This window comes from Fistularia commersonii, chromosome 18 (genome assembly GCF_037954325.1).
Source record: "Fistularia commersonii isolate RoL2024-O1a breed Wild chromosome 18, RoL_Fcom_v1.0, whole genome shotgun sequence".
NCBI lineage: Eukaryota > Metazoa > Chordata > Actinopteri > Syngnathiformes > Fistulariidae > Fistularia > Fistularia commersonii.
The window spans coordinates 15,794,120-15,815,905 of record NC_141301.1 but is presented as its reverse complement, the minus strand read 5'-3'; the positions used below and the strand labels follow the sequence as shown (position 1 = coordinate 15,815,905).

General features: G+C 50.7%; 3 protein-coding genes across 9 annotated transcripts in view; 2 read left to right on the top strand and 1 right to left on the bottom strand.

The window, feature by feature from the left end:
• Positions 1 to 2,590, top strand: part of lrfn1 (leucine rich repeat and fibronectin type III domain containing 1) — a 127,641-nt gene extending 125,051 nt beyond the window's left edge. For all 5 annotated transcript variants that reach the window (XM_086164783.1, XM_086164786.1, XM_086164785.1 and 2 more), the window contains one exon: positions 680 to 2,590. In XM_086164783.1, coding sequence (XP_086020909.1) covers positions 680 to 1,580 — 901 coding nt within the window. In that variant the 3' untranslated portion in view covers positions 1,581 to 2,590. The remainder of the gene's footprint in view (positions 1 to 679) is intronic.
• A 2,585-nt stretch (positions 2,591 to 5,175) lies between these two features.
• Positions 5,176 to 8,786, bottom strand: nkapd1 (NKAP domain containing 1). Its single transcript, XM_086164160.1, has 6 exons — positions 8,710 to 8,786; positions 8,356 to 8,432; positions 6,804 to 6,892; positions 6,590 to 6,715; positions 6,418 to 6,471; positions 5,176 to 6,299 (listed from the first exon to the last, which is right to left on the bottom strand). The coding sequence occupies exons 2-6, from the start codon at positions 8,422 to 8,424 to the stop codon at positions 5,876 to 5,878; spliced, it is 762 nt and encodes a 253-aa protein (XP_086020286.1). The 5' UTR covers positions 8,425 to 8,432; positions 8,710 to 8,786; the 3' UTR covers positions 5,176 to 5,875.
• A 2,823-nt stretch (positions 8,787 to 11,609) lies between these two features.
• On the top strand, positions 11,610 to 21,133 carry dixdc1a (DIX domain containing 1a). 3 transcript variants are annotated; one of them, XM_086164158.1, is made up of 14 exons: positions 11,610 to 12,167; positions 16,542 to 16,687; positions 16,803 to 16,957; positions 17,345 to 17,434; positions 17,671 to 17,724; positions 17,798 to 17,848; positions 18,006 to 18,110; positions 18,213 to 18,266; positions 18,343 to 18,429; positions 19,569 to 19,730; positions 19,809 to 19,875; positions 19,982 to 20,090; positions 20,434 to 20,542; positions 20,755 to 21,133. In XM_086164158.1, the coding sequence occupies exons 1-14, from the start codon at positions 12,145 to 12,147 to the stop codon at positions 20,836 to 20,838; spliced, it is 1,296 nt and encodes a 431-aa protein (XP_086020284.1). In that variant the 5' UTR covers positions 11,610 to 12,144; the 3' UTR covers positions 20,839 to 21,133. The 3 variants fall into 3 exon arrangements, with proteins under 3 accessions (XP_086020284.1, XP_086020285.1, XP_086020283.1); XM_086164159.1 differs by having other exon boundaries at positions 11,613 to 12,167; positions 18,346 to 18,429; XM_086164157.1 differs by having other exon boundaries at positions 12,028 to 12,167; positions 16,495 to 16,687.
• Positions 21,134 to 21,786: the final 653 nt, after the last annotated feature.

Here is a 21,786-nt window from a genome sequence, read left to right as displayed (position 1 = left end):
AACACCTCAGCATGTTCGATTATTTCTTGTTTTTTGCATCCGCAGTGAGAAAAATAACCAGATTTAACGGGTTTAAAGTGAGGCGCGGGGGAAGGCGCCTCGCTCGGCTTCCTCCGAAAAGTCACATCACGGCAAAATCTGGGTTTAACTGGCCCGACCCCGAATGCAGGCTGCGCCGTATTTCAGGATTCATCCTCTCACGTGAATTCATGCAAATCATCTCGAGGGGATGGGTCGGATGTTTGGGTGTTATGAGACGTAATGAGTCGCCCCGCCGTATAATTTCCCCATCCGGTTCGGGCGCGGAGCCCCGGTGTTGTTTTGTCTTCAGGTTGTGCGATATAACCTACAAACGATAAACATCTGAGCGGAAGCCGGATTCTAATTTTACCCGCGCCGGCTCTGACCCGCGGACGCTGCCTCCTTCTCCGGCGTCGAGCCGTGTAATCCGGCAGCGGCGGGCGAACCGCGGCCGCCGATAATCGCAATTCCGAGCGGCGTCGGCCGTCTTCGGGCCCGCGGGTGCCGCGGCGCGTTGTTTACAAGCCGAGCGCCGCCGTGTCCTACCCGTCACCTTGCGTCCATTGTTATTTCGGGCTTCCCTCCTCGGGTTTAACGCGGCCCGTGTAATTTAGACGACTAATCCTCCCCGTCTTGTGCTTCTTCCCTCTCCCCGCAGAATGATCCCTCCCACCAACAAGAATTTCTTAATCAACGACCTGGCCGCCGGCCGGGAGTACGACCTGTGCGTGCTGGCGGTGTACGACGACGGCGTCACGTCTCTGACCGCCACCCGCGTGGTCGGATGCGTGCAGTTCCACACGGCCAGCGAGGTCAGCCAGTGCCGCTTCATGCACAGCCAGTTCCTGGGAGGCACCATGATCATCATCATCGGAGGCATCATCGTGGCCTCGGTGCTGGTCTTCATCATCATCCTGATGATCCGCTACAAGGCCTACAGCGGCCCGGAGGACGGCAAAGCCAAGGTCGGCGCCGGCCTGCGCTCGCAGGCCAACGGCAGCCAGCAGCGGCTCCACCGCTCCGCCTCCAAGCAGCCCTCCGACGAAGGTCAGCGCGAAACCCCGGTGCCCAAGCAGTGCATGGCGCTGGTGCTGAGGGTGGAGAGCGACAAGAAAGAGGAATCGGCGGGCGCCTCCGCCGCCCTGGAGGTGGAGCTGCCGCCTCTGAACGTGGACAAGATGAAGAGGCGAACCAGCCTGGACGCTCAGCGCTCCGGTCCCCCGTCCGAGGAAACGCAGACGGACAGCAGCCTGACGGGATCCACCATGTCCCTGTGTCTCATCGGCCCGAACGCCGGCGCCGGCGAGGCGCCGAGGCTCAAGGACAAGAAAAGCGCCCTGGCCAACATGGGACTGCTCCCCAACGAGCTGGCACGAACTAGGCACAGGTTCTCTTTTGACGGCGGGGATTACTCCATATTTCAAAGTCACAGCTACCCGCGCAGAGCGAGGACAAGGTGGCACAAGTCCACCAACCAGCTGGACGTGGAGTCCTCGCCCCTCGCCAACAGGAGGGTCACGTTCAGCAGCACCGAGTGGATGCTGGAGAGCACCGTCTGAGGAACCGCCGCGCAAAGAGAAACAGTGCGAACATGTAAAACCACCCCGCATACATAACACACCGACACACACTTTCTCCTGCTAACGGCGAAGGACACGCACACACACACACACACACACACACACACACAAGCAAACTCATTGTGCGTTCGCGGGAGAAGAACGCGTCTCCCTTCATCCCCGCTCCACATCGTTCTCCCGGAGAGGTTTTGTCGGCCATGTCCTTTCTTTGTGCAGCAGTGCCTTATTCCAAAAAAAAAAAAAAAAAAATGTTCGAATGGAGGATGCTGCTTTCCGTAGTCATAAACCTTCCTCTCCGTCATCGTCTCCGACCCTGGAACACACGGGGAGCGTTTCTTTGGATTTCGGTATTTCCATCTCTGTGACATGCCAAGGGAGTGTGGCGTTTGGATGTGACTGTTTATCTTTAATTGTTATCAAAAAAAAAAACAAAAAAAAAAAAAAACACAAAAAACAAACCCATATCTGTAAAGTGAACAGCCAGGTATCCTGTTATGTCAATCATGTTTTTGGGTTCAAAAACTTTTGCACAGAAGACACGAAGATACAAGGACACGTATCGCTTACCAGTCTATACAATAATAATAATTTAAAAAGAGAGCTGAGTTTTACACACGCCGATTTCTAACGTTAGCGCCGAGAGAGGCGGCGTGGGGGGGGTGGGGGGGGGTGAAAACCCCCGAGGACGCCTCTCCGGTTTGCGGTCGGACCGACGGATGTTAAATAGGTATTGTTCCAGATGTGACTGTATATTAATCGGTACTGTATCTGGCTGGCCTAGATAAAAAAATTCAAAAAAGACGGCAAACGACGAGGACGACGACGACAACAACAACAAAAAAAGACGTATATAAGTATATTAAAACATTGGTGTATGTGTACTAACTATGTGAGTAAGTAAGTCATATGTCACATGACTTTTTACGAAGCATTCGGGTGTTGGCTGCAAGTTTTTACATTAAAAACCTGTGTCACCACACATCTCCTAACCTGGTGGGCTGCACTTTGGACTGTTTGTCCCCGGCCTCGGCGTACGCGTGCACGCTAACGTTGCGTCACCGGTGGCATTTCCCTCTTGTGCTTCGGGGTGCGTGTGTGTGTGTGTGTGTGTGTGTCGCAGCAAAGCGTGCAGGATGAGATGGTGAATATTTTATCGTGGAGGGCCGCTTATTTGCAGAACCAGCTGCCGCTCCGACACTCGCCACCAGGGGAAGACAAAGCTCGCCGAAGGTCCCTGTGATTGGCAGCTGCAGCGCCGGTGACGGTTTGAAGGCGTCTGATATCTCAAGGTCGTCTGATGTCCTGTCCGAGGACGACATTCTATCTAATGTATTCAATTAGCAACAGGAGATTTTCCTCCGGCGCTCAGCAGCTCGGTCAAAGATCTGTCACGGGGAGGCCGGCGGGAAGCCAAATCGCAGAGGTGGTGTTTAGTCCTCATCAATCCTCTCTGCGCGCCGTCCGTCGGGTCAGCGTTTGCTTTTCCCGGGTTCTGGCCCCGGGCGGACTTTCCTCCTGTCAGCATCCACGCTTAAAACCTCACAGGTGAAGTTGTTTTTGTTTCCTCGGTGAAAGGGTGCTGAACCTCGAGGTGCAACGTTTCATCGCCTCTCCAAAAACGTGCAAGCGACAAATTGAAGAGGCAACGGGCTCCTTGTTACCGGGCGACATCCGTCTGTGGAGTATTTATATTACATTACATTACATTACATTACATTTGGCAGATGCTTTTATCCACAGCGACTTACAATAGAGGACATAAGGACTGCAAATACACTTGCAAATACAAGATGCACAGGAAATATATAGAACAGTAAGCTGGGGTTAGTTTTTTTTTTTTGTTTTTTTTAAGACAAAGACGTACACATACGCACACACACACACACTGCATAGCCTAACTTGGTGCCTAACCTGATCTGGGGCATCAGCGCAGTAAATAGTCCTGAAAGAGAAAAGTTTTTACCTGTTTCTTGAAGGTTGAGAGAGATGATGCTCGTCTTGTTGCTTCCGGAAGTTTGTTCCACCACTGAGGTAGTAGAACTGAGAACAGTTTTGCCTGAGATCGCTTAGAGCGAGCAGAAGCTACTGCTAGTAGGTTTGTATTAGAGGAACGCAACTCTCAGTATTTTTGTCCGTCCCTCGTCTTTCTATCATTATTCATCCGCATTAATGCAAAAATCTGCTTGGTTAGGAGGCGAAGTTGGAGTGTTGATTGGTGCCGAGTCCCATCAGCAGTTTTGCGCGGCTGCGGAGAACCTTAATGCATTTTAATGTGTCCGAGAAGCGCAATTTGACTCTGCGCTTCTCGGCCGGGCCTCCCCGCGCTTCGCCCGGAGGTTTTCCGAAGCTCTGGCGCTCGTCTGGTGACGAAAAACAGACGTCCTACGCCTTTTAGCAAATATACGGCACCAAGAGGAAGTGTGTTGAAGGTCGGTTATTCCTCCGTGTTCTCGAATGATTATCATCTGCAACCTGACGCGGATCGTGGTTGATTTTCTCTCTCCTCCTCCGTCGACACATTTTCTGTAACGGCTTCTCCAGGCTGTGCGCGTCCTGAGCGGGTTTGTCCGGACGCCTGCCGCGGACCGCTGCTCCGCAGGACCGGCTCAGCCCTGAGCGCTCCCAGGATTAGCGGGGAAATTTGTCAAACCATGAATGTATTCGCTTTGATCAGGAGCAGCGGCGGGTGGAGGTGCAGCTCCCGCATCGGGAAGTCGACACGGGACCGAACCCGGGCCTTTGATCGCTGACGGCCGGGGAAGAGCGGGACCACCTGCTCTCCGCTCGTTTATTCCAACTTAGAAATAAGAAGACGGACGACGTAAATATAAGCAATATCATTTTTAGACGGAGGTATTTCCGCACGGCTGCACTTCGCCCTCTGGGTTTTCATTTCCAGCGCGAGGCGGAACCCGAGTTTACATGGTTTTATTTCCAGGATACGATGAGATCTGATGTTGGCACATTATCTTAGATTTTTGTCTGGCACCTCCTGACCTTCATGCTCCTGCTGGAAACAAACATTTACTATGTGTCTTCTTCTTCTCTGGCTGCTCCCTTCAGAGGTCTCCACAGCCAATCACACATGCTCATCTAGAAACCTCCTCTCAGGTCTTCCTCCAACCTCAGCATCCTCCCACCCAGATCTCCTCCATCCCTCCTCTGTCTGTGTCCAAACCGTCTCAGTGTGACTTTACCTCCAGAACATCTACCATTCGCTGACCCTCTGATGGCCTCCTTCCTGATCCTCTCCATCCCACAGTGGAACCTCCACATCTCCATCTCAGCTGCCTCCTGTCTCCTCCTCTCAGTGTCTCCAAACCAGACACCACAGCTGCTCCCACCTCCATCCTCTCCACCTTTACCTGTCCTTCTAGCTGATACTTTTCTCCACCCTCTCAGGTCTCTCTGGACTGCTGACCCTCAGTACTTGAACTTCTCCACCTTCCTGATCTCCACTCCCTGCAGCCGCACTGTCACACATGGATTCTGTGTTATGGTGGCTAATCTTCATCCCTCCCTATAAACAGTATATATATAGAAAGAGAGAGAGAGAATGAACAAGTTTGGTATCTGATAAAAAAATAAATATCTTTTATTACCCAATTGCGTTTTTCCATTCACATCAAATACAAAATTGAGGCAGCACATTTTTGCCCTGGTATTTCAGAGGTTGCAGACTTGGATTGTCCAGGTCTGCTCTTTATGAGGTCCATGAACGTGTCAGGGCTTTCATATGTCAACATACAAACCCCGTGTTCAACAAGAATTTCCCGACACAAACATCTGAGTGAGGGCTTTATCGGACTCAATCCGCCGCGGCGCGAGAGCTGCAGGTACACGCTGTGCAATGGCTGCTGTGTTTTTGGCTGGAAATTCAACTTTATGATAAACATCTGGACCATATAAACCATCTAAAGGTATAAAATTCATAGAAAATCTTTATCAAAAACATCAAAATACAATATCTTCACTTTCCACCTATCATGTGGTAGATTTGAGATTTAAAAACAAAAGGAAAAGTGAATAGAAAGCAAATGCCCGGTTTGATTAACGCATTCACTCGCATGATTGTGTTGCTTTTAAAAAAGGAATTGTCCCGCAGGAAGTGACGTCAGGACGGACAGACCGCCTGCGGCCGTCGCTCCATCGACCAGAAGCGTCCTCCGGAAGACGGACGCCGGGCGCCTCGTCCTGCCCTCGGCAGAGGGGCCTCGCAGAGCGCCGGCGCGGGCTTGTCGATGTCCGGCCCGGCAGAACGCAAGATGGCCGTCTCAGTCCCCGGAGCTGTCGTCCGAGCTCTCCTCGCCAGCCGCTCGCCAGTCTTTCCGCCTCCTCTTTTTAGGATCTGGGCCGAAGTCCGAGTCTTTGGCGGAGTTGTGTTTCTGTCGTTTGCGGCCGCTCGTGCGTCTTTCCCCGGGTTTGTCCCCGTCCTCCTCGCTCCCGCCGGCGGCGCTGTCCTCATCTCGGTCCCTGCTTTTAGCTGCCTTTTTGTTTTTGTGTCGATTCTTAGTCCTTTTGCGCCGCTGCCTCTCTCGGGAAGCGCCGCTCTCGTCGCCGCTCGAACCTTCTCCTTTCTTACGCTTCCCATCCTCGTCCTTTCTCTTCTTTTTCTTCTTCTTCTTCCGGGAGGATTTTTTGGCGCGTTTGGACAAACCGCTTCCCGTGGAAGACTTGGACTTCTTTGTTCGGCGCTCGCTTGAAACAATAAATCAAACCAGGAGAAAAGTTTGAATAATTAATCATGCTTAGCAAGTTAGTGAGCTCAGCGTGTTTGCGCATCCATTCATGGGAACGCGGTTGCATATTTGATTACCTGTCGCTTTTGAACTCCTCGGGGTGCAGCTCCTCGAAGCCGCTGTGCCCCCACCTGCAACGTGAAACCGGCGATGAGATTTTCTCCCGTGCAACATTAATACAACAATATCAATGTGCAAGACAGTTTAAAGCTCTGCGCTCGTCTTTTTCGTGCTGACGGGGCTGCGTACCTGTCCGGGTCGTTCTTCTCCAGTTCATGAAATTTGCGGGTCCAGTATCGAGCCTCCGACATGCACTCCCTGCTTTGGCTCAGGTCCCTGGATTGGTCCTGGACTCGGTCGCAGTGCATTCGTCCCCTGTGAATCAGTCGCCGGCAACCCGTCAGCGGGCCGGAAAACAATAACGTAATAACACCCGCGCGGAGGAAGCTCAAATTAAACCCACCTCGTTCCCTCCGTCGCCGGCAAACGACCGGGCTGCGACATTTGGACCTCCCAATCGCGCATTTTCCACATTTCCATCTCCTCCTGAATCTGCAGAGGGTCACAGACAGTCGGTGCAATCAAGAGTAACTCGAAACTCCGGACACCTTCCTGCGCGTTCTCTCCATCTTCCTCTCTCTCGCAGGACTCGAACGCCTCGTCCGAAGTCAGCGTTTACGACCGAGATTAAATACACGGGGCTTAAATACTGCTGAGGTTTAGGAACTTTAACACCAACTTCCTCCTGGAAACCACCGCCTCACAGCGACGACAGCGGCTCGGTGTCAACGCGCATTCTGGGTGATCCGATCCCACGTGTGAACACATGTAGACCTTATCAGTCCATTTTATTATTATCGTCCTTGCAGATGTGTGAATCCTCCCCAGGCCCGCGGCACACTGCTCCCCGGGGTCAGGAGATTCATTGCTCATAGACTGGCATTTCAGGTCTCCCTTCTCAATGATCGTATTGTTTACACGGCCGTCTTTCTCTCAAAAAGAAGGGTTTATTTCAAACAATAGGCCGCTGTCCTCGTTTGGAGACAACACAGAGTGGAACGCACCGTTCCGCCACCGGATTACAAATGTGTGGGCATGGATTATGGTTGGGATTGTAAATGTGCAGGGATTTGTGTGACATGGCTTGTTTTCCCAGCAGATAAATACACATTACAAGCGCACCGAAGATCTTCAGGGATTTGTTTCGCCGTATAACGTACATGTCGACTTGTTGACGGCCCGTCTGAGGCGGTCAGAGAGGGGATGACGCTAATTCGCCCAAGCTGAAGCGTTTCCTCTGAGGTTTTTGCTCCTGTGATATTTGATATTGGCTCATTTGAAAAAGCAGTATTCAGTAGAGTACTTAGACGCCATGAAAATAGCTAATTATGGAGTTGGGAACACTCTTTTGAGCAGTGTTACAGAATAATGCTGACAATAACCCTTAAAGTAAATATGACAATTTAAATACGTTTCAAGAACCTATTGGGGAATTTGCCTCAACAACACCAGAAAAACTGAAGCCTTTTACATGTGAGACCAGTGTTGTAAAAACACATTGAACTATTTATATGTTTACTCTTTATAAAGCTTTCGTAACTCCTCAGCAACGAGTAACAACAGTTTAGTGAATTTCTACAATTACGACATTTAGTGTACTTGACTTCAGTGTCTCTCGGTTTTGAATGCAGCCTTTAAATTGAAATCAAGGAAAGAAATTACAAATCTTAGCGATCATATTGATGTCCATCTGTCTGCATGAGACCATGAAGGCGGCGGTCTTCTAAAAGGTCACTGATTAGATGAATAAACTAAGTTAATATTAACAAGTCATCTGGATCACTACAATAGAGGACGTCCTCGATTGCTGCTTTTCAGGTTCACATTAAATGAACGGAAAACGGAGCCTTTAAGGGGACTATTTTTCCGAATCGTAATGAAGGTCTGCCAACCACCTGGATGCCCAAGAAACCTGCGAGCTTCTCAGTCCAGACCTTCTCCATCCAGAGACGCACCTTGTTGTGGGCATATGTGTGCCGGATCACATTCCTCAACAAGGTCTTGCCCAACGGTTGCTTGGCCATGATGACACCTGGTGTGAGACAAATGTGAGTTATGCAGAAACACCCGATCGTTAATAATGGTGATAAAGTAGACTTTTACATTGTTTACATGCATATTAGCTTAAACCCAGGGAGCGTTACTGAAAAGCGCTCAACAACCTAGCATGCTAGCTAAGGTAGAATGGAACATCCAGCGAAAAAAAGGACGTTAATCCGTCAGGATTAACCAGAGTCCATCTATGACGTCCGACACAACGAACCACAAAAAACACTTTATTATATTTTCAAAAATATGGCACACAGTACCTTTGCAAGAGATTATCGGTGATCCTCAAAGGCAAAACATGGCTAGCGGGGTTTGATGCTACTTCCGCTGTTCCGCTACGTAGTACGTCGTCATAGTCAAGAGATCGGAAAACGTAAGCTGTGATTGGTCAGATGGGTTGTCAATCAACAACGAGCCACACGCCGTTTATATCACTATATTTAACGCATCCAGGACGAAACACTGGACAAGTGATTGTGGAATAACAGTTGTAGCACATGTTCAGGATCTGGTAACATGAATATAATCCACAGCAGACCTAAACCAAAGATATTTTTACTATTTCCGTATTTGGCAAGAAGTGGTAATAATGTTATCCCCGTGATCATATGTTGACTACCAACTGTAGTAGGTGGAGTGCTGAAGTGCTGATGCAAAGATGTAAATATGTAGATAAACTATTTCATTTTGGAATAGCCGAAGGAGATGATGCTTGCAGTGTGACAGTATTTATATTTTAATGGACTGAACTTGAGATTGATTCATTTGGTCTTATTTGGTTGTTTTCATTTTGAAATTGCCATTTGCATAGCACAGATGAAAGAGACAGTTCCAAGGTGCTCCGAGTTTCATTTGCCTCAGATGTAATCATAGCATAAGCTGCAGTCCTTAATTATTAATTAGCAGATACGGCAACACCACCGCTTCATTCTCCAGAATCCCAGACAGCGGAAGCAGGCAGCTGCATCTAAGCTCAGCTGATACAGATTGCTGTGCCCCTGAATCTGCAGCACAAATAAAACCATATTCTTCACGGCACTGAACATCTTCACTGACACACTGACAGCACCAGACCTGCAGTGCAAGTGAGCAATGACAGGAGGTTAAGGAAATAGGCTAGTTAGATAACAGCGACACGTCACTGCCAGCTGTTTCTGACAGGAATCACTTATAATTGATCCAAATTAGTTTCTCGCTTTCAACATCGACTGATCGAAATACAGAAAATCCTTTGAATTCGAGATGGTTTTCTTGCAGTGGATCACTGTCTATCATACATGCACGCTCTGAAGCAAGTTTTAAACAGGAAGTAGCTTATTTATCAGATTCATAGCTATTTATTTTTGTCACTCTATTTATATGGTTGTTTAGTTCTCGTTGTGTATTTTTCAACCTCACTGTTCCTTGCTGTTGCCCATTGCCATCCCTGTTGTCGTTGTTGTCTCTTGTCTACTAATCTGCTGTCTATTTATTCGTGGATTTTTTTTTTTTTGTCTTGCCATATCCTGCCCTCTGCCTTTCTATTTATTCTCTTATTTGTATTCATATTTATTTCCTTTTTTTTTGACATTATAGCTGTTACGCTGCTACGACAAAGGAATTTCCCCAATGGGGATCAATAAGGCTGATTAAATCTTATGTCCAAAATATGGCAGGGCTGCAAGTTTAGCTGTCCATGTTCTCCACGTGCGTGCATGGGGTTCCTCAGGGTTCTCCAGGGTTCTTCTCACAGTCCAAACACATGCAGGAGCTTCAGCGGAGACCCTCGATTGTCCGACTGTGTGATTGAGAGGGTATTTTTTGTCTCTCTGTGTGAAACAGCGGTTCATCAGGGGTCAGGCTGCAGATGGAAACCGGCCCTTTGGCTAAACTCTCGTCGTACGTCTGCGGGAACATTTATGACTGCACGATATCCCTGCAAAATAAAAATCCTCTCTCCTCCTTCCCAAATATTTCCGAGTGAACCTCGACAGCTGTAGCCACCGCTGCCTTCGCTTCTCGCAAAGGTTGAGGATGCGGCGTCTCATGAATATCTGCTTTAAAGGTCGCCGGAGCCGAGGGTTCTTCACATATCGTGCGCGATTCTGTTCTATTTTGGTGTGCGACTTCGTTTCAAGTCGAGTTTACGCCGCTCTCCTTTCGTCTCACCTCCCGGCTCCCCGGTGGTGGCGTGACTTTCCCGTCACTTTGAATTGCGAATTCCCCGCACGGATTGAACGCTCGCTCCGGAACGCGCTTCTCCTGTTCCTCGCGGCTGCAGCGGCTCGGTCACGTCTCCGAAATTCAACATCGTTACCGGCCCCGGTCCGACCTTGAAGAAGTTACAAAATCTCCGAGAGCGAGTCTCGGCTCAACCTCTGGCGCCGAGCAAAGAGTATACGTGCATATTTTAATTTGTGCTCATCAAACAACTTATTTTACTCATCTGCGAGGGAAATGAGCCGGGGTGCTTTTCTGAAGGTCTCTGGAATATTTGGGTTTGTTTTTTAGTGACAGGAACAATTTAGCCGACCTTCAGCGGGAAAGGAGACGAGCGGAAAACTTCTTCTTCGGTTCCCTGCATTGTAGGAGTGGACATGTCGGTCCGTGCTAACGTTCGTTCTTTCGCGCTGGCAGACGTGCAGCCATTCACCCTCTCGTTCACACCTGTGGACAATGTAGGGTCACCAGTGAACCTCCTGCTTGTGTTTGGGCTGCAGCAGGAACTCCACGCAGACACGGGGAGAACATGGAGGCTCCACACAGGAAGTCCCCCTGTGGGAATCCAACCAGGGACCTTCTGGCGCTGCCCATGTTTGTTATACAGAACCATTTCCATGCGAGCCAAGATGTAAACAGGACAGAATGCCGGATCCTTCTCGGGCAGGTAGTGGCGGAGATGCTGAGGTACCTCCTAACATTCAGACCCAAACAGCTATTTGGACCTTCAAACCTTCTCAGGTGCCAAATCCTGCACCGGTGCATCTCTCTGTGTTGTTTGTATTTCTGTGTTTTTGCACTCGGTGACTCCATCATGAACCTTCTCATCTCTCCGCATGTTGTTGTGTGTGTGTTTCCTGCTAAACATACACCTGCACAGCTAGTGTGTGTGTGTGTGTGCGCGCACAAAAGGATTCCTCTTCCAGGCTTAGAGACCTCGTTCTCCCTGCATGGGGAAGGAGAGGGGGGAGGGGAGGGCCAGCACACCCAGACACGGCCATGTCTGCCGGCCCAGAGAGGAGGAAGGAGTGATCCGGAGCGGAGGAGATGAAGAAGGGGTGAAGCAGAGGAGGGATTGTGAGCAGAAGGAGGTGCAAAGACACTGGAATCCAAAATGGGAGCCGTTTGAGCTCCGAGACGAGGCGGGCGGGCTGCAGCCGCCGGCCCCCTCCGTTTTTCCCTCCTCCTCCTCCTTCCCTTCCTCCTCCTCCTCCTCCCTCCTTCCCTCCTGTCCTCCCTCCTCCCTCCCTGCCAGCTCGGATCCAGCCCTGGCACCGATCGGCACTCGGTTCCGGGGTTTCGTGTGCGGGATCTGTGCGGGGTTCGCCGGCCATGCGGCGGGAGGCGCCGTGAGCGCTGCGGGCAGAGGGGCTCCGGGGCTCCGGCGGGGCTCCGGCGGGGCTCCGGGGGGCTCCGGCGGGGCTCGGCGATGGTCGTGACCGGGGAGCAGGGCTCCACCCGCGGCCCGGCGGCAGGTTAGACCCGGGGACTCCAGCATGGGGGCCAAACAGATGAAATGGTAAGACGCGTCTCTCCGGCCGCGGCGGCCACACCTTCGGACGGGCGGCGTCTCCGCGGTTATGGGATGTATCGGCCGACTGCCCGTATCCATAACAACGGCGTGGCGGAGGCCGAGGCGGGTTATTGTTCGGTGTTTACGGCGCACGGAGTGGGTGTGTCTCTGAGCGCAGCGGGGTTGCCTAGCAACGGCTGTCTGTCCTCCATCACCAACATGTCTATCTATCTATCTATCTATCTATCTATCTATCTATCTATCAGTATACTGTATCTATTTATGTGTGTGTGTGTGTGTGTGCTTGTCCATGTCAATGTGTGTGTGTTTGTGTGTGTCCTTGTCTATACGTGTGTTTGTGTGTGTCTCTCCCCCGTCTATGTAAGAGTGTGTGTGTGCTTGTGTGTGTGTGTGCGCCTGTCTGGTTATCTATGTGAATGTGTCTGTCTGTGAATTTAAGCGTGTCTGCCTGTCTAAGTGTGTGTTTATGCCTATCTATCTATCTATCTATCTATCTATCTATCTATCTATCTATCTGTCTGTCTGTCTGTCTGTCTGTCTGTCTGTCTGTCTGTCTGTCTGTCTGTCTGTCTGTCTGTCTGTCTGTCTGTCTGCAAGTATTAATGTTGCATGTTGTCATGATACAACATGCCCCTAATATAATGATATAATTACCTGTGCTCTCTGTAGTCTGCATAGATTTTGTTCCTTATTCTCACTGAATGTGTCCCAGACAGTTGTTTGTAGAAGTCTCTCCTCTGGGAGAGCGTCGACAAACTTAACAAAAGATTGGAATTCATTTATTTTCGTGTCATAACAAATGCTATTTCCCGGTGTCGTGTTTTCACGGGGAACTCTTTGTCCCAGAAATCACTCGCTGCATTTTAGCGCGGTGACTTTTCACCGCCGTTGGTGTTAATCCGGCACCGGGCCTCATCTCATGCAAATCCCTGCATGTAATCTACGGTTTTGGGCCCCGGATCTGGCCGAGGGGGTTGTTTGTGGTGCGGTGGATGTCGGCTGGATGATACTGTGCGATTCCGGCGTCAGGAATCAGCGAGCGTAGAGATTCGGAGATACCGGACCAACACGCGAGGCCCGTGTTCTGATCCTCGGTGGAGAATCGCTGAGGGATCATCATGGCAGGATAGGATTAAATCACTCATCATACATACAGCTTATCATGCATAAGGGGGCGGGGCCTGGAGCCTATCCCGGCTGTGATTGGACGAGAGGCGGGGTTCACCCTGGATCCGTCACAGGGCCTCATAGATAGAAACAGAGAGACGTTCACCCGTCTGGACAATTCAGGGTCTCAAAGAACCTCCTGCATGTGTTTGGACTGTGAAAGAATCAGAATCAGGATACTTTATTGATTCCCCAGGGGGAAATTGCTTTTTGTTGACAGCAGCTCCTGCGACAGAGTCAAGCGGGGAAGAATCAAAATAAGGCTCTATATAAAAATAAAGAATCAAATGGCGAATAAAAACTAAAATGAAAAGAACAGTAAAGATCAACTGAAATAAATAAAAATAAAGTGAAATGTATGTAAAAATACATGTAACGTGTATGTAAAAGTACATGTATATTATTACATGTAGTAACTTAGTGTATAAGTAGGGGTTGCTGTGCCGTAAAATATTTATTGCACAGAAGATAAGATAAACTTTATTGATCCCCAGAGGGGAAATTCTTTTATCACAGCAGCGTAACAGTTATAGTATCAATAAATATAAAGAGAGAGACAGTGAGAAGATAGCAAAAGACATCCAACAATAACAACAACAAGGATAAGAATGGACAACAGAATGGGGGCGGGACAATGGAACTATTGCACATACGGAGAATTATTAGAACCCGTAGAACCCTGAGGAACCCCACGCACACACCGTAGCGCTGTTTGTTCATTTATTTCTCACTTGTTGTCCTTCTGTGCCGCCGTGCAGTCCTGTTGACGTGTTACCAGGAAGATGAAGATAATTTGACCCGGGGCTCAGAGTCGTTGCCTCGCTGTCTGACATTCTGCAGCCATCGGGGTGGAATTTCCATCTGTGTTTTTGCGTTAAATTTGTTTTGAACCTGCGAGTCCAACCCGGGGGGGGGGGTGCTGCATATTTACTACATGTCTTTTTGACCCGGCATTTGTCTGCTTTATTACCAGATACCTGCGAATCTAAAACCCCGCCGTCTCCAGGTCCACCTTGTGTTTATTAGCAAGCTATACGTCGTCGCGAGCGCAGCCAAGACGCGCCCTCGGCATTTATGAAATTGCCGCTGTATGTCGATTAGCCCCTATTAGCATACGGCACAGCTGTGCTTGTAAGTGCATCCCTCGCAAACCCATTAGCGGTAATTGCAGCCGCATCTCGATAGCGGTTGCGTCAGGAGTCTGCGGCTTGGAGACGGGCCCGCGCAGGACGAGCGCAGCTGCAAGGGAAACGTCGCAGGTTGAGCGCGATATTAGCTCGTGCAAAGTAATGCAATTAGCTAAGCAGAAAATCTCATCGACCGCCATCTAAATCTCCCTGCATATACGGGGAGGAAAGTTTAACCGTGCAAATTCAATCCCGCGGGACAATGTTGGGCTTCTGAACACGGTTTTATCCCTACACTTTAAGCCCTGTTTTTTTCCCATGTTAGTTTTTCTTGAAGCCCGAGGAGCACGGGAGGCAAATTCCCTTCCTAAATTCAAAGTTAAATTCTGCTTCCTGTTTATTTCCACCTGCAGACACGACAGAAAAAAAGGCTTCTATTGAAGGGCCGTGAAAAACGCTGGCCGGACTTTATCTCCTCAAACTTGGCAGAGGGAAGATGGCGGGCGGCCCAGTCCTCCGAATCACAACATGTATTTACATAAACAGCAGATAAAGGCGGCGACCCCTCCAAGGGAGGTTTTGAAGTTCTAGCCACGGGGGAATTTTACTCTGTCCAGAATTTCCTGGGAGGTCCGATGGTCATCCATCGTGGGAAAATGTTTGTTCCCAACACAGCGAGGAGGAGCTTCAGTCCATTTCTTCTCAAAGCTCGTCCAAAGGCGGAGCACCGCCGTCCCGTTCAGCCCTCGAATATAGAGGGACAGTTTAAGGATGACTTAGATATATTTTCGCCCTCATGTTCTCCCTTAACGGTGACAATGATCAAAAGACAGGAGGTCACAGCTGGAGGTTGCAGAGATAAAGATGTGGAGGTTCTCTTTGGGAGTGACCAGGACGGCTAGGATCAGAAATGAGCCCATCACATGGCACATGGTAGATGTTTCAGAGAAGTCAGGCTGAGATGGTTGGGTCATAGACAGAGGAGAGAGAGGGAATATATCGGTAGACGGATGCTGGAACTGGAGGTCTAGAGGAAGACCAAAGAGAAGATGGATGGACATCATGATAGAGGACATGAAGTAGTTGGTGTGAGAGAGGAGGAACCAGAGAATAGGGTTAGATGGAGAAGGTGGATTCACTGTGCAGAACCCTGAAGGGAAAAGCCCTAAGGAAAAGAAGACTCTGTCACAGGGGTGCGGGACATGTATGACCGAGACAAAGTGGTGACTGAGATGGTTTGGACATGAACGCTCCTCTGTTCATGTCCAAAGCGGAGCTGCCAGGCAGGAGATCTAGAGGAAGACCAAAAACAAGGTTTATGGACGTGGTGAGAGATGACATGAAGTTGGTGTGAGAGAGGAGGATCCAGAGTACAGGGTTAGATGGAGAAGGTTGATTCGCTGTGGAGACCCCTAAAGGGAAAAGCCCTAAGGAAAAGGAGAAGGAGGAGGAGTTCTCCCTGTGTCTGCGTGGGGTTCCTCCGGATTCTCCGGGTTCCTCCCGCAGTCCAAACATATGCAGGAGGTCCAGTGGAGACCCTACTTTGTCAGGATCATGAGAGGCTGAACGGTCGGACGTCTCTTCATGATGTGGTTGAAGGAACGACTAGCTGTTCGAGCCTGTAAGAGGAGGTTTCGCTGAAGTAAATAGTTACAAGGATTCTCAGGTGTTGAACCGTCCCAGGTCAGACAGAAAATGTATGTGGCTAGTTTCCGTAATAATTGTGCTAATTGTACTTATAATTGTGTAACGTATGAGCACATACAGTATGAGCGAGCCAAACTGCCAGCGCTGGCTGTTTTCCAGCAGGTTCCAGGGTTTGTTGCGCGTTCTTCCCGTTAAGAATTAGTCAAACAGTGTGTGATTCTCCATATTCCTGCGGGGATTTAAAACGGAGTCCATCTGAATATTCAGCCCGGCTGGGATTAATTCATATTTGCCCGCTCCTCCGGGAGTTGTTACAGTCTGTATTTCCATTTTTACGGTACGAGGTTTATTTATCGCCGTCCTTTTGGCAGGGGATGCAAACACACTCACTGCTGCCTGTGCGCGCCATCTGTTCCAGCCTCAGCTCGGCCAGCCCGGCCCGCTCGCCCAAAGACGAGTACGTTATCACCCGGCCCGACGAGGAGGCCGTCCCGGACGGCGGGGAGGACCGGGAGGAACGTCGGGACGACAGGTCCGAGCCCGAGGACAGGAAAGAGGTCACAGGTCGGTTGTAGAGCAGGCGGCGTGCTGGGGGCGCCCCGGGAGGGAAGGCCGACCCCCCCCCCCAACCCCCTAAACCTCCTCAACCTCCTCAACCTCCGCCTCGTCTGCCTTTCAGACGAGGTTTCCCTCTGCGGTTTGTGTCCCTCCCTGGCGCTCGGCGTGCAAGACCAGCAGGAGCAGGAGAAGAGCTGGGAGGAGCAGCTGGACGCCCACCAGGAGCAGCTGGAGCGGGAGATGCAGGAGGCCAGGAGGATGGTGTTCCGCTTACAGGTGGACGACGGAACTGCAGCGTCGCCGCGCGCACTTTGAAGCCGAACACTGATTTTTTACTGTTTCTTTTCAAGAAACTAAACAGAGAGGGGGGATTTTATTTATAGTGTTCTCCTGCTAAAAATAACAGAAAAATGTCGGTGAACAGAAGCGATAAAAATACAGTTCACTTCTGATGGAATAAAAGTCGTCTTCTCAGGGGTCGGATCCAAGATCCCGCTCGTCCACTGACGGATCTGGAACCGGGTTTCTGTTCGAATCCCTTCTTTTGGAGATTCCAAAAAGCGTGACTGTGGATTTAAACTGTGTGATTCTGTGAAGGTGAAGCCAGAACAGGTCCGGGTGACGTGGCGGCTTCCGTAATGGGGATTGTGTGTTTGCCCGCAGGCGCTGCTGCTCAACGGTTCCCTCCCCGAGGAGGACCAGGACGGACCCGTGGGCTTTGGAGATAACCGCGCCGGCGCCGAGCAGCAGCTGGTACGCCGACTCCTCTTTTTTTTTTTTTTTTTTTTTTTTAGCTAACTCCAGAAAGAAACGCTCGCTCGCCGCCAAGTGTCGGCCATTCCGCCGCCGCTCCTTGGAGAACGGCTAAAGAACACAAATGAATCTCTCGAATCTGCCGGATTGTGCCGGGCGGACGGCCGCCGCCTCCTCGCACGTCCTGACATTTCTCAATTCTCTAATTACGCCGCCGCCGCTGTCTCCCTTTGAAGGTGTTAATCCGCAGCCGACTGGACCAAAGCGTGGAGGAAGCCCTTGATCTCAAGGTACAATACGCAGGCGTAATTAGACTTTTATGAGGAGACGGCGCGGCTCTAACGTCTCTCCTGGTTTGTGCAGAGGGAGCTGCTGAGACACAAACAGGAGACGCGACGCATGCAGGCCATCAAGGTGAGCGCTGTTTTCCAAAATCTGCGCTCGTAGAAGCTCCGCTTTGCCTCTGCTCTTGTAATATTACGTCGCTTCTATATATGTTTTTGGAGAGGGTGGGGCCTGCACGCAGGCCTCCCTCCCGGATGTTTCTTTGATTCCCCTCCCGTCTCATTAGGATGCTCTGCAGCAGCGCCTGGCTGTGCAGGAGGAGGCCGTGCTGCAGCTCAAGCAGGAGCTGCTGAGGAGCAACATGGCCAGGGATCAGCTGGAGGGGGAGAACGTGAGATGAACGGCGATGGAGCCGCCGAGATGTTTGACCAGCATTCGCAGTGTGTGTGTGTGTGTGTGTGTGAGAGTTCAACTCGTGTCCATCCTTCTACAGGCGGATCTCCAGAGGAAGTTGACTGAACGGAACCAGATTATCAGCGATTACGAGGTACCTTCCCGTGATATTAGTGCCGCAGGGATTATTTCCTGAATACGAGCCGGTTCAATGGACTCCTCTTCTCCAGCAGCAGCACGGGAGGAAGGACCGGGTTCTCCAGCAGCAGCAGCTGAAGCTGGATGAAGCTCAGCGGAAAGCCCACGACCACGGACGGGTACGGAGACGCACGCCTTTCAATGAGCGGCCTTATTTTCTGGTGACCGGGGAGACGGGAAATGGCGTCAAAAAGCTCAGATAGTCACGGCTGTGAGAGAAAAGCAAAGCGGACTTCTGCTTCTCCACATCGTACCTTTTCGAGTGGAGTATTTGCTGCGGCAGCGCTGTGCGTGGATAGAGGGGTGAAGGTTAGTCGCGGCAAGAAAGAATATATGTGTGTGAACGAGAGGAACCTTGGTGGAACGGTGAGGCTACAAGGAGTGGAGATCAAGGAGTTTGAGGATTTCAATTACTTAGGGTCAACGGTCCAGAGCGAAGGAGAGTGGGGAGAAGAAATGGGTTCAAGTAGCTTGGAATGGATGGAGAAAAGTGTCAGGGGTTTTATGAGATAGAAGAACATCAGTCAGAAGGAGAGGAAAGGTGGAGGAGACACTGGTGAGACCAGCCATGCTGTATAGCCAGGAAAAACGGTGGCGATGACGAAAGGACAGGAGGCAGAGCTGGAGGTGGCAGAGATGAAGATGCTGAGCTTCTCTTTGGGAGCGACCAGGATGGAGAGGATCAGGAATGAGTCCATCAGAGGGACGGCACATGGTAGATGTTTTGGAGAGAAGGTCAGAGATGGTTGGGTCATGGACAGAAGAGGGAGAGTGAAGATATTGGTAGAAGGATGCAGGAACTGGAGGTCTAGAGGAAGACCAGAGAGAAGATGGATGGACGTTGTGAGAGGATATGAAAGTAGTTGGTGTGAGAGAGGAGGATCCGGAGAATAGGGTTGGATGGAGAAGGTGGATTTGCTGTGGAGACCCTGAAGGGAAAAGCCCAAAGGAGAAGAAGTAGTGCTGTGGATTGAACGGTACCAGTTAAAGTACGTGGTGTTTGTATTCACTTCAGAAGGGCAGGAGAAACACCCGGAAGAAAAGATCATTTGATTGAAAAAGAAGTAAAAAGTCCAAGGGACATCTTTCCATCACGACTACAAGGCTGTTGAATTATTCCCTTTTCCTCGTTTCGTTCTCCATTCGCTTTAAAATGATTTAACGTCTCCATCTGACGTGGGAAAGAGGGCGAATGCTCGTAAGCGTCCTGGACGGATACGCCGTTTCTCACCGCCGTCCGCCGGCTGTGCCGTGACAGGGCGAGGAGCTGCAGCTGGTCCGAGAGGCCCTGCGAAGTTTGAGGGACGGCTTCTCCGGCCACGATCCTCAGCACCACACCCTGGACACCCTGGAGCAGGGCGTGGCCAGCCTCATGGACCGGCTGCACGCCGCGGAGGCCGAGCGCCGGCAAACCCGCCGGGTAGGAGCCGAGCGGCCGGCCGACCTCTTCGGACGGACGTCACAAACCGTTGACCGCCTCTTGCCCTTCTCTCCGCAGGAGGAATTCAAATCGCCGGGGCGCCGGGCCAACTCCTCGGACCGAGACTCCTGGCCGCCGAGCTCGAGTGCGACAAGTTCCTCGTCCATTTTGCCCGTCAAATGGAGCGATGCCGTTCCGCCGCGCCGTTCGACCCCTCGTTTTGTCAACGCCGTGTTTTGTTTCGCTTCCAGAAATGGCTCACTCTCACAGCAGCCCGGGGTTGGACACCGCCGTCTCCACCAAAGTGCTCTACTTCACCGACCGCTCCCTCACCCCTTTCCTCATCAACATCCCCAAGAGGTGAGGTGAATAACCGAACGTAACGCCGTTAGCTGCAAGCGCCGCCGGCCCGCGGGTCAGGTTTTATCCGAAGATCCCCTTGGAAAAAAAACACAGGATTTCTGCAGACAAACACCCAAATCCCCGAAACACCGCTTTTTTTCTGCGCCTTTCATCCGAAACAAACAGCGGTCTGTGTTAGATTTGCCCCTAAAGGCCGAGTATCAGGTCCTCTAAGCGCCTGCAGATCAAGGAAGCAGGAGGTGCTCCAGCAGGAGGGGCCTTCACCCCGAGCGCAGCCACGCCCGACCGGTCGGCTGTTTATTCTGGAAACTCACATCCGTGTGTTTTCGTGCCACCGCAGGCTGGGCGAGGTGACGCTGCGGGACTTCAAGGCCGCCGTGGACCGGCAGGGGACTTTCAGATACCACTTCAAGGCTCTGGACCCGGAGTTTGGGACGGTGAAAGAGGAGGTAAGCGCGGGAGGAGAAAATCTCTTTTTGCTTGTCGGCAGGGAAACGTAAAGCACGATATGCTAATAATAGGGCCGCTCCGGGCTTCGGGACCGAGCTCCCTGCCAGAGAACTTGATGAGAGGGAGAAGGTACTTTTTTACTTTCCCTCCCGGACCTTTGTGAATTATAGATGTGAGTTTTTTTTTGTGTGTGTGTAAAAATGCTTTGCAGGTTTTCCAGGACGGAGCGGTGGTGCCGGGCTGGGAGGGGAAGATCGTGGCCTGGGTGGAGGAAGACCACGGAGAGAGGAGGTAGAACCTCTCTGCCGTCCAGAGAAGATACTTGTGAGATAAACTTGGAGCTCTTACACATTCTATTTAAAGTCTTTCAAACGGCGTCGGGACACTTTTTTGAAGCTCTTCGAATGAATTCGTGCGACACGGGCAGGAAAATCAAGTCGGAAATGACGTGATCCAATAACAAATACTGTGAAAGTGGAAACTAAAAGACGAGCCCAGTTCGTTTACTGACGTTTTCCACCCGTTCCAGATTGCCAAATAACAATGTTGTCCGGCTGATGTTTTAATAAAATGAATTATTGCATGGATCACTTTTATTGTCAGTGTTTCCTTTTCATGCAGAGCAATGGTTTGGTTTCAGGGTACAATGTTGGCTTTATTTTTGTTGGTGTGTTTGCTCAGAAGGCAGAGATGGAGGTCCCAGAGATGAAGATGTTGAGGTTCTCTTAGGGAGTGACCAGGATGGAGAAGATCAGGAATGAGACCATCAGAGGGACGGCACATGTTAGATATTTTGGAGAGAAGGTCAGAGATGGTTGGGTCATGGACAGCGGAGGGATGGTGAATATATTGGTAGATGGATGCTGGAATTGGAGGTCTAGAGGAAGACCAAAGAGAAGATGGATGGACGTTGTGAGAGAGGATATGAAGGTAGTTGGTGTGAGAGAGGAGGATCCGGAGAATATGGTTAAACGGAGAAGGTGGATTTGCTGTGCAGATCCTTGAAGGGAAAAGCCCAAAGGAAAAGAAGAATTTGTCACGGGGGGGCAGGACTCGTATGACTGAGACTGAAAACTCCTCTGTTCATGTGCAAACCATGGTGAAGATCTGGGTGGAAGGTTACTGAAGGTTTAGCTGAGGTACAGAGGAGAGATAGTGAATATATTGGGAGACGGATGCTGGAATTGGAGCTGCCAGGCAGGAGGTCTCGAGGAAGACCAAAGAGAAGATTTATGGATGTAGT